The 14,302-nt window shown below is 39.1% G+C and overlaps 2 protein-coding genes across 9 annotated transcripts in view; one reads left to right on the plus strand and one right to left on the minus strand.

Annotated features, from left to right (window-relative positions):
• SENP5 (SUMO specific peptidase 5) overlaps nucleotides 1-9,499 on the plus strand; it is a 51,045-nt gene extending 41,546 nt beyond the window's left edge. For 3 of the 7 annotated variants that reach the window (XM_081796597.1, XM_060639610.2, XM_078453099.2), the window contains 4 exons: nucleotides 580-717; nucleotides 3,476-3,559; nucleotides 5,398-5,448; nucleotides 6,228-9,499. In XM_081796597.1, the coding sequence (XP_081652723.1) occupies nucleotides 580-717; nucleotides 3,476-3,559; nucleotides 5,398-5,448; nucleotides 6,228-6,338 (384 nt within the window). In that variant the 3' untranslated portion in view covers nucleotides 6,339-9,499. Of the gene's footprint in view, nucleotides 1-579; nucleotides 718-3,475; nucleotides 3,560-5,397; nucleotides 5,449-6,227 lie in introns of those variants that run through there. The other 4 variants (XM_060639611.2, XM_078453100.1, XM_078453101.1 and 1 more) reach the window with 4 other exon arrangements.
• Nucleotides 1-14,302, minus strand: part of NCBP2 (nuclear cap binding protein subunit 2) — a 34,428-nt gene that overhangs the window by 14,336 nt on the left and 5,790 nt on the right. Inside the window, exons 3-4 of one of the 2 annotated variants that reach the window (XM_060639618.2) lie at nucleotides 11,617-11,755; nucleotides 11,033-11,100 (exon numbers count right to left, since the gene is read on the minus strand). In XM_060639618.2, the coding sequence (XP_060495601.1) occupies nucleotides 11,033-11,100; nucleotides 11,617-11,755 (207 nt within the window). Of the gene's footprint in view, nucleotides 1-9,825; nucleotides 11,101-11,616; nucleotides 11,756-14,302 lie in introns of those variants that run through there. The other variant, XM_060639617.2, reaches the window with a different exon arrangement.

A 14,302-nucleotide genomic window follows, 5' to 3' on the forward strand; every position in this document is an offset into this window, starting at 1 on the left:
AGTTTTCTGCATCTTAGATGTATTATCTCTCTCAATAATTTCCTAAGGTAGGGGCTGTTGTCTATAGTTTATAGTTGAGGAAATCAAGTCACAAAGAAGCTATGAAAATGACCAAAGTCACCTGGCCAGTAAGTGGAAGAGGTTCTCTTTGAACTTCACCAGACTTACTTCAGAGCCCATGATCTTAACTAGGACACTGAGTTTATAAAAAGAAGGCTTATGGTGCCTGTGCTGTTTTATAATATGATTCCTTCCTACATAAGAATTGAGTCAAGGTCAAATATGTACACAAAAGCATAAAAATAAGAGGCTAAGTCACATTAAGCATTTGCAAAGCACAGGTGTAGCAGGTTTGAATGTGAAATGGTGTTTTCTGGATCTTCAGTTTTCTTATTGTGTATTGTAGCTTAGTAGTTACAAGCATGGGCTTTAGATTCAGACCTGGGTTCAGATTTTGGCTTCACCACTTCCTGCTTTTATGACCTCAAACAGGTCAAAGGTCAGTAAATGGAAGCTGTTTCTGCTGTTGTTTTGGATAGTCTGTGGTGATGGCCGCATTTCTTTTTCTTTTTTAATCAGGTGGATTTGTTTAAAAAGAGTCTTCTGTTGATTCCTATTCACCTGGAAGTCCACTGGTCTCTCATTACCGTGACACTCTCTAATCGAATTATTTCATTTTATGATTCCCAAGGCATTCATTTTAAGTTTTGTGTAGAGGTAAGTTAATATACTGCCTGTATTTTTTCATTTATCTTGTGATCAAATAGAACAGAAGTCAGTTATCATAGGGTATCAATTTCTGTCATGAAAACCCTCTAAAATGTTGGCAGAGAAAAAGGACTACAAGAGGAATCCCCGGGTTGGGAGAGGTAGCTGTCTGTGATATGGATCCCACTCTGAGCAACAAGTCTAATTTGGATTTTGTCACATATTTTCCTGCCTCCCTATAAAGCTGCATTTTGAATGGATACAAATCATTTTCCTTGGTTTCTCTTAGGGCTAAAATTGGCTTGTATCTTCAAAATAACTTATGTAGAATGAGTTATAATCAAGAGAATCAGCCAGCAAAATAGGAGAGCTCAGCTAATGACAGTTCAACAACATGGTGAGATGCAAGAAAAATCCATAGGTTTCCTGATTTTCTTTCAGTAGCAAGGACCAGTTAAATTTAACTGAAAAAAGAAAGATTCCATTTTCAAAAGCAAACAAAGATATAAACTGACCAGGAGTATATACTCCAGCAAAAATTGTGGAAGTTCTTTAAGAGTAGAGCTCTATATTTAAAGGAAATCTGAGCAGATGGAAAGATAGGTAGGCTCAGTATTGGAAAGAGATCAATTCTTCTCAAACTAATAATATATACCAATTTGCCCCCAATTTCTCAAGAGGATTTTGAATGAAAACTGATAAGCTCATCCTAGAATTCATAGTGCAGAGTTTATTGCATGAACATTGAAGGAAGGAATACTAGAGGCCAAACCATATCACAAAGTTTTAATAATTAAAACTTAGGAATAGACCAGTAGATTGGTGGTACAGCACAGAGAATCTAGGAATAACTGCTGTATATGAGGGAACCTGGTATATGATAAAGTTGGGGAAAGACAGGCTATTCAATATATGCCATTGTGAAAAGTAGCTGTCTATTTGGATCCACATACAGATCCTTCATACTATTTATAAGAACAAATTCCATGTAAAATAATGACCTAAATATAAAATGCAAAACTATAAAAGTTAGAATAAAATATAGAAAATGTTATGTTTTAGATTCAGGAAGGACTTCTTACACAGAGCCATAAAAGCAGAACACCTAAAGGAACAGATTGATAAATTGAACCATACCATAATTTAAAACTTCTGCATGTCCTAAAGTTCAAAGAGAAGGGAAAGACCTGGAGAAAATATGTGAGACATATAATAATCACTACCCAGAAAATATAAAGAACTCCTAAAAAGTAATAAAAGGATTTAAGAGAAATGGATAAAGATTATTCAAATAAGTAATTTTTAGGAAAAATGCAAATAGCCTTGAAACATATGGAGAGATGCTTAGTCTTATCAAATACAGGAAATGCAAATGAAAACTACATCAGGGCTTCATTTTTTGCCCATTAGGCAAGTTTGATGTATTCAGGTGTTCATTAGGTGTAAGGAAACCAGCTTTCATTTTTTCTGGTGGAGTATATGAATTAATATAGCTAGCCACTTAGGGGAGTTGAAATCCTGATCAGTTCTAAGTGCCTTATAAATTTATAAAAGATGTATGTGTATCCTAGGGATTCCTGGCTGGCTCAGTCCTTGGGGTACACTCTTTATCTCAGGGTTGTGTGAGTTCAAGCCCCATGTTGGGCGTGAAGCCTACTTAAAAGAAAGAAAATATATATCCTATTGAATACCAGTTCTATTTCTTGGTATATAAAAATGCTTGTGTATGTATGTGCACAGTGATAGGGCATGCACCAGAATGTTGACTGCAGCAGCATTACTGATAGTAAAAACAAAACAAAACAAAAACCAAAAAAAACCCACCTAAATTTAGCTCTACCAACAGAATAGCTAAGTACACTATAGTATATTCATACTATTAAACTGGCCATAGATCATAGATCTAGATCATAGATCTAGATCATAGATCATAGAATATAGATCTCCATGTTCTAAATAACATGGAAAGATCTCCAAGACCTATTGGGTTTTAAATAGCCAGTTGCAGAGTAATAGAGTATATGTTTATGGGAAGAAAATACATATGTGCATGTATGTATGTATATATGTGTGTGTGGTAGTATGTGCATAAACACAGTTGTATACATGTACATACAAATATTCCACCTTCGGTGTGGTTGGTTTAATTCCTGTTACCTCTGACTTCACCTTTAGAAGTGATGCACAGAAGTAGAGGGCATAAGGGAATATTTGAAACTCTGATAGGCTTCATCTTGGTAGAAGCTTCAGCAGTGGACTCAACTGTATTTAGTATCCAGAATGGGTTTCAGTAGAACTTTCTAGAAACTGCAAGATACCTTTATCTGCAGCCCTCAAAATAGAGTATATCTAAGGCTGGAATGTTTTTCATTTAGTTTCAATTATTGATTTCTGCCATGGGTTCCTTCTTTGTATTGAACATTGGCAGTAATCAGGTCTTTTTTTTTTGTCTTCCCAATATTTAAATGTCAAATTCAGCAAGTTGGCTGCTGGAAAAGGCTGACCATCTTACAAAAACTTCTAATTAAAACATACAGTGGTATCCACAGCCTAAATGCATACCTGAGTATAGAAGGCCTGAGTCCTTCTTAACACTATGAAATGAAAGTCAGAAATAAAGTTCCACCTTTTAAACTCTTGAGTGCAGACTTTGCCCAGTGGTGGGGCCACAGCCTCCTCCTCCTTTGCTTCTATCTGCTGTGAGCAGGTTCCATTTTTCACCAACTGATGGAACACAGCATCTGTGTTGTGGTTTCTTTTTAACCAGAATATAAGAAAGTATTTGCTGACTGAAGCCAGAGAAAAAAATAGACCTGAATTTCTTCAGGGTTGGCAGACTGCTGTTACAAAGGTAAGTATGTGATAAAAATGAAAACCCAGGCATGTCAAGGGGATGGAATTATCCTTAGGGGTGGGTGTCTTTAAAAGCATTTGAAGACTGGTGATGGAGATACCAGTAAGAGTCTGGAGGCTGCAGGGAGGCAGCTTAGAATAAACCTGTGTAGTATTGATCAACTAGCTACTTAGTTTCCCAGTGCTTCTGGAGAAAAACTTAGTCATTTCATCAATGGGGCAGCTGCTAATGATATGGTTGTTATATTGGAAAAAAGGGAAAGGAAAACAGAACTTTTTCTTTTGATGGCACCTGCCTCTTACTTCCAGATGACCCACATAGACCCAGAGAAATGCTGAAGTGACTATTTGGATCCACTAAGGGAGCAAGTGCACTGGGCTTCTTACCAGGCATCTGGGGAAGACAGTGGCTTGAAGGTTTCAGTATGAAAGCAGCACTATGTTTGTCCTATATGCACTCATGCTGTCTATGGGGCAGAGTGCTCAGGCAGGTCTTCTCATCACTGTCACAGATACCAGCATCTTACATTTTATGGTCACTGCTTTATTGTTTTCAGAGTATTTTTGCATGTGTGATCTCATTTGATCCTTACAGCCTATGAGGTAGGCAGGTCATTTAGGGATGGGCATCCTCTTTATTTTGTAGATGGGAAAACTGAAGCCTAGGTGTCACCTAGGCCATCGGAACTACTGATAGAGTTGGGTCCTTGAACTTAGGTCTAGATCACTGAGCACAGTCTTAAAGAGGCAGAGTCTTGGGGTGCCTGGGTGGCTCAGTCGGTTAAGCATCCCGACTCTTGGTTGAAGCTTAGGTCATGATCTCAGTTTCGTGAGTTCAGGCCCCATGTTGGGCTCTGACCTGGCAGCTGGAAGCCTGCTTGAGATGTTCTTTCTCCCTCTCTCTGCCCTTCCCCCACTTGCACTGTGTCTGTCTCTCTCAAAACAAACCTATTAAAAAAAAAAAGGCAGAGTCTTGAAACAAACTTTAAGCCAAACCCAAGGGAACCAGATTTATTTGTTCATCCTTGAACTACACCAAATGCTAAGGTTTAAACCTAGGCTTAAGTTTTCTTTTAATAAGCTAGTCTTTTAGTTGAAACCGGAATTGAACTTGTAAATTTTGAAAATTACCCAACTAGAATATCTAGGTATTCCAAATTTAGTCAACATCCTTCACATTTCCCCTTTAGGCAGAATACATAATCAGTTCTTTGGGAAACATACTGCTCTTTTTTAGTTTTTAAATAATTTAAGTGTTTGTTTTTAAGAGAGTATGCAAGAAGGAGAGGAGCAGAGAAGGGGGGACAGAGGATCCGAAGCGGGCTCTGCGCTGACAGCAGAGAGCCTGATGTGAGACTTGAACTCACAAACCGTGAGATCATGATCTGAGCCAAAATTACTTAGCCGACTGACCCACCCAGGCACCCCAACATACTGCTTACCTTTATTTCTTTCAAAGAGTGACAGATGAAACGTGAAGACTACTAAGCAGGATTTTTAGTACATATTCAGAGTCCAGGTGTATGCTTTCTGATCCACAATTCCATTTTGATTCCATTGTCAGTAATCTGATAGCAAAACTATCCAAATCAAGTTTTAAAACAGGGTTTTGATTTCCTATTTCTCATATTTAGGCGAAGGTTCTATACATTTGGTTGCTAGCTCTTTTGATGCCTCTGTAAAATCACACACTTTAAATACCAGAGATCTATACTAGTACACCAGCTGTCCTGGACAGACAAGTTTCTTTTACTTATTTTTCCATAAAAACAAATTTTCCTATCGGAAGATGAGTACTTGGTCTTATTTTAATGATCATTTTGTTTTTCTCTTTAGTGTATTCCACAACAGAAAAATGACAGTGACTGTGGAGTCTTTGTGCTCCAGGTAAAGAAATCTGTTTATCCAGAATTTGGAATGTGTGAATTAAATTTGTTGGGTTTAGAAAGGAGAGATGGGAGCCCCTGTTGTTATGTACCTGGCATTAGGCACAGGTACCCGAATATCTCCTCCTCTGGTGTACATGTCTTATCAGAGGTTAGGCACACTAGAGACTGGTCTGAATCTGTCTGTATCGTAGACCCTTGGCATTTGCAGAATTAACTACTTTTTTTTTTTTTTTTTAACCTTTGGCAAGTGGTCTTTAACCACAGAACAAAATTAATTACATTTTAAATAAGGGCCACATTGAAAAACTGCTTTCTCATGCTGTGGGTTCCCTTAGTGGTCTAAAAGGATTAATGAAAATTTTGTCATACATTACATTTACGAAGAAATTGTGTATAACCCATGAATTTATAGAGATTTGCAAAGATCATGGAAGATGGGCTCATTCCTTTGACTCACGAATGTCTGGGGTTTGTAAGCAAACCGAAGTTCTCACTTAAAAGACCACTTTAGGTGGAGTGGCAGTCTCAGCAGGTAGCACCTTGGAAAGAGTTGGAGCCTCTTCATCAATTTCTGTTTCTCACAGTGTTGTTTGGGGGAGAGAGGGGAGACCCCCAACCATATACTTACCTGGAAAGTTGACTATAATTTGGAGGCAAATGTTTCAAAACAATGTTTTTACAACGAGTTTAAACTTTAAAATGCCACCTTAGGCCCCATTCTGTTAGGTCTGCATCAAAGCTCCATATGCCATTTAAGTGTTTCTGGGACCTTTGCAGTACTGCAAGTGCCTCGCCTTAGAGCAGCCTTTCCAGTTTTCCCAAGAGGACATGCCCCGAGTGCGGAAGAGGATTTACAAGGAGCTGTGTGAGTGCCGGCTCATGGACTGAAACTCAGCAGGACTCTGGAAGGTCTGACCAAGTTGAAGCAGATGGTTTGTTACTTGAATCTCCAAACACTTATTTGAATTTTTACAGATATTTCAGATCAGTGGTGTTGGGCCACTATTGTTACCTCAAATTTGTTTTTTGCCCTATTCATTTCTCTAGCTACCGTGTACTATTTTTTAATGTTCAGTTTGGTTTCATTTTTAATTTTATGGATTCCGTGTTTCCCCCATATTTAATATTTATTATCCAAACGCATGCATATAGACAGAGCATGCAGTGCAGAGTATTAAAAAAAAAGCCTAGTAGATTTGGTGCAGCTTTTGAAATTTACTTAGACGTGAACTGAATACAGGTTTAAAATTTAATCCCAGAACCTAAAAGTGCAGGATGTTTTTGATACAACATAACTTTGAGAAGGATCGTTGTTCCCTGGGGTGTAAAGGGTAGCTAGGAGTGGTGGTTTTGACAAACCCAGTCCTGTTTAACCTGCTGCACCTTTCATGGACTTCCTTCTCCAGATGAGTCTTGCAGAGTGAATTGCATTCCTTTTGAAAGGGTGAGAAGTGGCCAAAACCTGACTGGTGTGTTCTATTTAGACAAGCACACTTATAAGTGCAGTGCCTACTTTGGGAGGAGTTGATTCAAGACAACAGCTTTTTTTTGGGGGGGGGGGGGGGTCCAGTTATTTTAACACATGAGAAAATTTCAATCTTGGCTTTAAGAATTACAACAAATGCCTAAATCTTATAAAGGCTTTTGCTGGAACACTGAATTCTCTGGATTTATTAAAAAACATTAATATCCATCAGACTAGTAGTCAACCACATGAGAATTCAGCCTTTCCAAGAGTAATTTACAAGTTGTCACTGCCCTTGTGTTGTCTAAGATGTGGCAAATACCTTTCTATTTCAATGGTGTTTAAATATTAATCTTCAGAACTAAAGACTGACCAGGTCTTTTGCAGATGGGTGGGGAGAAGAGGAAAAGTAGTAAGACTTGCTTGCACAGGAGCACAGCAGATGTTACTAGACTTTTTTTGCTCCTACCTCTTTAGTGATCTCAGCAGCATGCGGGGCTCCCTCAGTTGGCCTCTTGTTGACCAACCCTGAGACTCCAGAGCTGGAGTCCTTTTTTCACTTCTATCAACCTCGTCTTCTGGGGAAAAGCAGAAGCAACCCTGTCCTAATACTTCGCTGCATTAGGATTAAAGTAATGGATCTTGCATCTTTATTCTAGCCTTTTGTGATATTTGAAAAGAAAGGAAATGAGGAAAGATGCATGTTAAACTACTCAATTACCTTTTCTGAACTGGGGCAGAAAAAACAACAGAGGTGTGTGTAAGCATCTCAGAAGCTTACACCAAATACCAGGTAAATGACAGAAGATACTTGGATTTATGCCTGGTTAGGTGTGGGGTGTTGGAAATAAAAAGCTAAAACGTGCAGTTAAACTTGGCCGTGAGGTAAGGTTTCCAGCAGTTGAAGGTAGAGTCAGAACATGTTTACACGCAGGGTTCCCATCCCCTGACATTCCAAGCACCAACACCAGTGTTTACATTGTAAAGAGCCCCAGCATTCTCCACACTCCTCTAGACTTCGTGTAAAACCAGGTCAGTATTTCTTACTGTGCTTCAGGTCGCTAAAAGGACTGAGATCAGAGGCACTTTATGCTGCTACAGTTAGGCTTGTGTTGTCAGCATTTGCAAAGATGACAATTTAAAGTGAGGAAGAGATCCTGAGGTTTTCTGACATTAGCTAATTATGCAAACATGAGATTTTTTTCAAATCTGCATGTAAGACATTTGCCTAATGGGAGAAGGGGGCAGTTATGCAGTGGCCAGTAACTAGGCTGTGGATTCACAGTGTTTTATACTTTAGAGCTCCATCTCACCTCCTCACTGACAACCAGGCACGTAGAAGAGGCAGAACTGTGTTCTGAATCTTTAATGCTCAAAAGTGGAGTTGCCGGTTTCCTCCAGTCTGAGAAACGGTCACCTCCTCGGCGCTGAGGCAAGCAGGGGTGCTCAGAGGTAACTACAGTAAGCTGTCCAAGTCCCGCTTCCCTTTCACTTCCAGCTTCATAGGGCACCTTGAGGTGTACTGTCAAGCTTGCTTTTGCCTAAATGTCAGATGTTTTAAGTATGGTTCAAAATGTTCTTCTATTCGTGAAACTCAGTTTTAGCATACAGAGTTGCTTTTCCCCCTTGTGATTAGGTGTAAACCTCTATTAGCCCAAACCCTACATCAGAGGGGCCTCTGTCCTGATGTTTGCAATAATTGCTTCTTTGCAACAAAGACATTTTTTAAATATAGTCTGGGCTGCTGGTGGAAGAGACAGGCATTGTTTTATTGTCACTAGCTTGGCACTGAATTGTTTGGGTGTCCACAAAGTGGGCAGACCTTATGCTTTTGAGGTTGAGTGCAGGCCTTGTACAAACTAAAAGCTGCTTATGATGTGCCTTCAAGCTGCCCGGTCCATCAGCAAATTACTAGTCTGTTGTTTATTTCCAGTGATTTGTCCTTATGTTAAATCTGTAGCCATGAATGTGGATTTAATTCAACTTTTAGTTCTCTTAAGAAGAAAGGGAACCTCTTAAGGAAGGGAAAAGAAGCAGTTGCTGCCAATATCCCCACTTTCTGGCTTTGCATTATATTTTCTACTTCTGAGTGACACTGTCATCTTGGAGTCACGGTTGGAACAAAACAACAGCCCTGACTAGTGGAAGAGCTGCCCTTTTTCTTTGCAGTAGTGTTCACTGCTTCCCCGGGTGAGAAGGGCTGACTGGGAGAGCTCTGGGTGGATCAGACCCTTCACACGAGAAAAAGTATGTTAATAATAAATAGTGTGAATTGAATATACTGACTACCTGCTCTGTTTAATTATGTTAAGAAACCAAACTAATCAACAGTTGTAAAGCACCTACTTCTATTATGTGCGAGGCTCTGCCTCCTGGCCTATAGATAATTAAGACCTAGGGAATATACCGTCAGAGAAATGCAAATTGTATTTGGGTGTTACAAAAACAGGCCTAGATAAGCTGTTCACTTAAATGGTACCTTTGGACAGAAAAAGAATTTATTTAAAGATTGTGATCATGTAAAATTACTCAAACCTTCTAGCAAAAATATTTTTTTGAAAAATAAACTAAATGCCTTTATAAACGTGTGTTCTCTTGTACTGAATAACATGTACTGTTTGGGAGAGTGACGCTCTTGTCACGACAAAGCCCATTTATGAACAGTGACCAGTGTAAGCTCTAAGCAGCTGACCCAACAGTGTCCAACAGAATTTTCTGCAGTGACGGCAATGTTCATATTTGCATGCACTACAACAGCCGCTACCCCCATGTGACTCATGAGCTCGCTATTAGACATGTAAATTCTGCACATTACTCAAATATTCCAGAGGAAGAGTTCCAGTGTCTCTCTTTATAGGTGATGGGCAGAGATGATAACTTGGTTCAACAATTCAAAAAGGAGCCACTGTCTGTGGAAATCTGAGTTACGTTTTACTACAACATTATAAAATACATTAATTCAAAGTACAGCGTAAAAGAAATATTTCAAATGAAGAGTGTTATGTCTTCATTAAACATCTGCAAATTATGCACTTACAGCTAGTCATAGCTCTTAATCCAAGTAATCAACTTGAACTTAATGGGAGAACCTATACTTTAATATGAAAGATGTTCCTATTAAGGTACTTCAACTCTCACAAACCTTAGAAGTTAGGAGATACTTTGTTGATAGATGAGAAAGTTTCACTTATATGTCAGGGAAAATTATTTAGACTAACAGTTATATTAGAGAAATCAACTTATGCCTTATGAATACAAAATAAATTTTGTAGACTCCCTTCTCTAAGCACAATTAAGGAAAAAACAAGACAGACTTCAATATGAGAACTAGCCAAAACACATTTCCTGAGGGAAGCAATTCTGATTGTTCTTGTTTTGTGTTCTCTTGATCTTCAAGCCCTTTTTAAACCCAGTCCATTCCTAACATCATTCTGAAAACAAATCAGTCTGATGCATAAACCCTTCTGTAGCTCTAAGTAAAACACATCTTTTGAAAAATGTATAAAATAATAAATACTCAAGTCTTAATACATATAGTATATAAGCTGGTGGTATCCCCTGGCTTACAGTCTAAGGCTTACTTTTGCTCCAACAATTTAGGAAGTTGCCCTGACTCCTAAATTTGCCTTTAGAGATTAGAACTCAACCCAGAAACAAATGTAGTTGTCAGACTTCTAAACAGAACAAAGCTGTACAACATAGCAAAGCCCCATTTATTCCATTTTATCTCCTGCAAACCTAATTTTTAATAATTCCAGGTCCCAATGTAGGCTGTGATCGTACTATCCATTTAAAAATTTTTCCATCTTCCTAAAAGAAGTGTGGTGTTTGGGGCTGACAGATCAACATCATAGATCGAATCTGTTGCCATGGAACACAAATTCTGACCTGGTAACCTGACACATGGCCAAGATTGTAAGACTACAGATTTAAAGGCATTCTTTTGGATTCTGTCCTTTAATAGTTTTCAAAGGAAAACCAGGAAAAGGCTTCCAGCTCAGAAGAGACCTTGATCAAAGCATGGTACAAGTGGACAGGTTTGTAGACCTTGGGTAATGAATGGCAAATTGAACAGGCCAAAGGACTGAGTTTTCACGATGGGGCTCTCACCACTCACTGGTTTTGGGCCAGTTTTCCATAGCCTCCTCTCCCAGCGTCATAGTCCTGACGATACTCATCTCGTACCTTAATTGGAAAGAACACAAGTTACATTATAGAGAAGATTGGGGTAGCAAATAAAGTAAGTTCTACACCCAACGTGGGGCTTGAACTCACAACCAAGACCAAGAATTACATCTCTACTGACTGAGCCAGCCAAGTGCCCCTACTAACAGTTTTTTACCAAACATTATGCTCATACTCTTTCACCAGCATTCAAAAGTAGCATACTCCAAAGATTACTCAAGTTAGGCTATTTTTTAAAATAAAAACTTAGAACTTATTTCAGTGCATTTTCCTTTTGTTCTAGACACTTGCAGGTACAAAATATCTAGGCCCTGGCAGAAGTCCAATAATGGTTGCTTGTGAAAATGTATACAATCTATAATTTACCAATCCTAATGGGTAGTTTTCAGATTCCCTTCAAGCGAGGGTTATAGGCACAAAGTTATTTTCTACAAGAGCAAACACAAACTGACAAAATCTTGTCACTAGGACTGAAATCCCAGGCAAACCCTGAGCCAAGAGAACCTTCCTGCATACCTGGCCCCCAGATCGCCCACGGCCATACTGCCTGCCCTCCTTAAAGCCTGCGTCCCAGTCTGTGCGAATGATCCGGTCATCCAGACGAGTTCCATTTATGTACCTCATGGCATTTTCTGCATCTGCTCTTGAATAGTATCTTAAGTGGAAGTATTAAGGAACACTATATAGCATTTCTCCAAACATTTTTAGAAATACAGGAAACATCTAAATGAAGCTGAGATAAGAAAGAATACAAAAACAAATCCAACCAAATAGATTTCAGAGACAGTAATCTGGCTTGCACAAGCTTGTTTGAGGTTGGTCCAAAAGCACTAACAGGGTCAACTAAGATTTATCCAGGGCTACTGACAGATTTCCTGGAGAATCTTGCTGATAATGATTTGGTCCCACTGTCCCCATATTTTGGTTTGTAAAGTATAAATATGTTCAGTGCAGGTTTGGATCACAAACTGCACACTTCTTATCCAAAGAAACAAAAGCATCCAAATCTGAAACTGTATATTCAACAACCTTAATAAAGAGATTACAGTGCATATGGAATTGCCATTGCATTTCATTAGAAGGAAAGACTCTATCAGGTTAGTTGTTTCCAAATCTATTTAATTAGGTCTACTAAATCTATCTTTGGAGTGGTATTAAAAAAAAAAAAAAAAAAAATCTCCAGGGACACTTGGATGGCTCAAACATCCAACTCTTGATTTCAGCTCAGTTCATGATTTCATGGATCGTGAGTTCAAGGCCCACGTGGGGCTCCATGCTGAGAGTTGGGGAGCCTTCTTGGGATTCTCTCTCTCGCTCTCTGCTCTTCCCCTGCTCATGCACATGCTCTCTCAAACTAAATTAACATTAAAAATCTACATATTAAAAAAACCTCCATAAGCAATTATGATCATTGGCTGGGTTCAGGGAAATGCTGATCTAGATTTTTTCCCATGTCTTTTTTTTTTTTAAGGCTTATTTTGAGAGAGCGAGCAAAAACATGCACAAGCAGGGAAGGGGCAGAGAAAGGGAGAGAGGAAGAGAGAATCCCAAGCAGACTCTGCACTGTCAACATACAGCCCGAAGCTGGGTTCAGTCTCACAAGCCACAAGATCATGACCTGAGCAGAGTCAGATGCTTAACCGACTGAGTCACCCAGGCGCCCCTTTCCCTCTATGTCTTTAATTACACAGGTAAGGAAGCACTTGCAGAAATTCCAGTGTCCAACACCTACACTGCTGGCACAGAAGAGGCATTCAATAACTTTTTTGCTGAATGACATGAGAAAAGGGCAAACTGAGAGAAACCACTGTCCACAGCAGCCTTTCCTTTGGGTATTTGCTATTATGATTGTGAATCTCTGACCTACAAGACAGATGCAAAAGCCAAGACAGACTGATTATTAACTATAAGGTAGATTTTCTTTGCTTTTTGTGTTCTCATTGTTCTCCCTGTGAAGAGGCAGATATAAAATCTGAGCACTCTTGTCCTCTGTGACTGACAGGAGAATGGAAGAAGCTTGTAGAGCCTAGAAATCAAATACCAAAATCACAAGTTTGGAATAGGTTAAGTAGGGCTTCCATTTCAAGCTGACAGAGTGAGCATATTCCTCATTTCCTTCTCAAGACCCAATTAAAATGACAGAAAAGATACACCCAAAGAACAGAAAAGGCCATCAGGAAACCAGAGATTCAACAAAAGCTGATGGAAGACTGCTGATGAATGAAAGTCACAGTTTGAAATATTCTTGAAGAAGCTTAAAGGAGACAGCAAACACATGAGGCTCTTACAAGTGTGAGACAGCAAACGGTTTAATTAAAGGTCTATATGTGGGAAGACGACCCAGTAGCAGGAAGGCATTTAATCCTAGGCAAATAAAAAGAGAGTGACAGAATTCTGAACAAATTGGAGGAACTAGGGTTAGGGCAGTGTCTTTGAAGTTATTATGACAAAATAAAATCCCTTTCATACTAGCATTTGGGAAACCCACACATCCCAAAGGCAAGGCAGAAACTTGAGAGAGAAGATCTGCTGGGGTCTACAAAGTTAGCCTTAGCCTTTCCCTGATTATGATCAGAAACCTAGGGATCACCAGACATTTAAGGAAAATTTACAGCATAAATACAACTGCCAAAAAGAAAAAAGAAATGGTAATTTGGGACACAAAAAAAAGTTTTTAAAAACACGCTGTTAGATCAAGTCTGGGAAATTTCTCAGAATATATAAATCAAAATGACCAAATACGAAAATATTGGGGAAAAACCCCCCAAATGATAAATCCAGGAAGTCCAACATTTATACAATTTCCAGAGAAGTAAATTGTTTGGTTTTGACCTATAAAATCAAGTTCTATATATCTACATAATGAAATATTGTACAGCCATTAAAAAAGAGGTACACCTACATATGCTAACATAAAACAATCTCTAAGGTAGAGGGCAAAAATTAGTGCATGCAGTATGCTACTACATATCCACAGGATCACTTCTGGAAAGATACCCAAGAGACTGGTAACAGTCTCTAGGTTTAGAATAGTACAGAGGTTTTCACTATACCCTTTGAACTTTTGGTCAGCTTTTGGTCCGCTTTCCACCCCCACCCCGCCCCCATTTTGAGTAGTCTTCACGCCCAGTGTGGGCGTGTAGCCCAACATGGGGCTTGAACTCACTACCCTGAACTCAAGACCTGAGCTGAGATCAAGAGT

This window comes from Panthera onca, chromosome C2 (genome assembly GCF_046562875.1).
Source record: "Panthera onca isolate mPanOnc1 chromosome C2, mPanOnc1 haplotype 2, whole genome shotgun sequence".
Taxonomy (NCBI): domain Eukaryota; kingdom Metazoa; phylum Chordata; class Mammalia; order Carnivora; family Felidae; genus Panthera; species Panthera onca.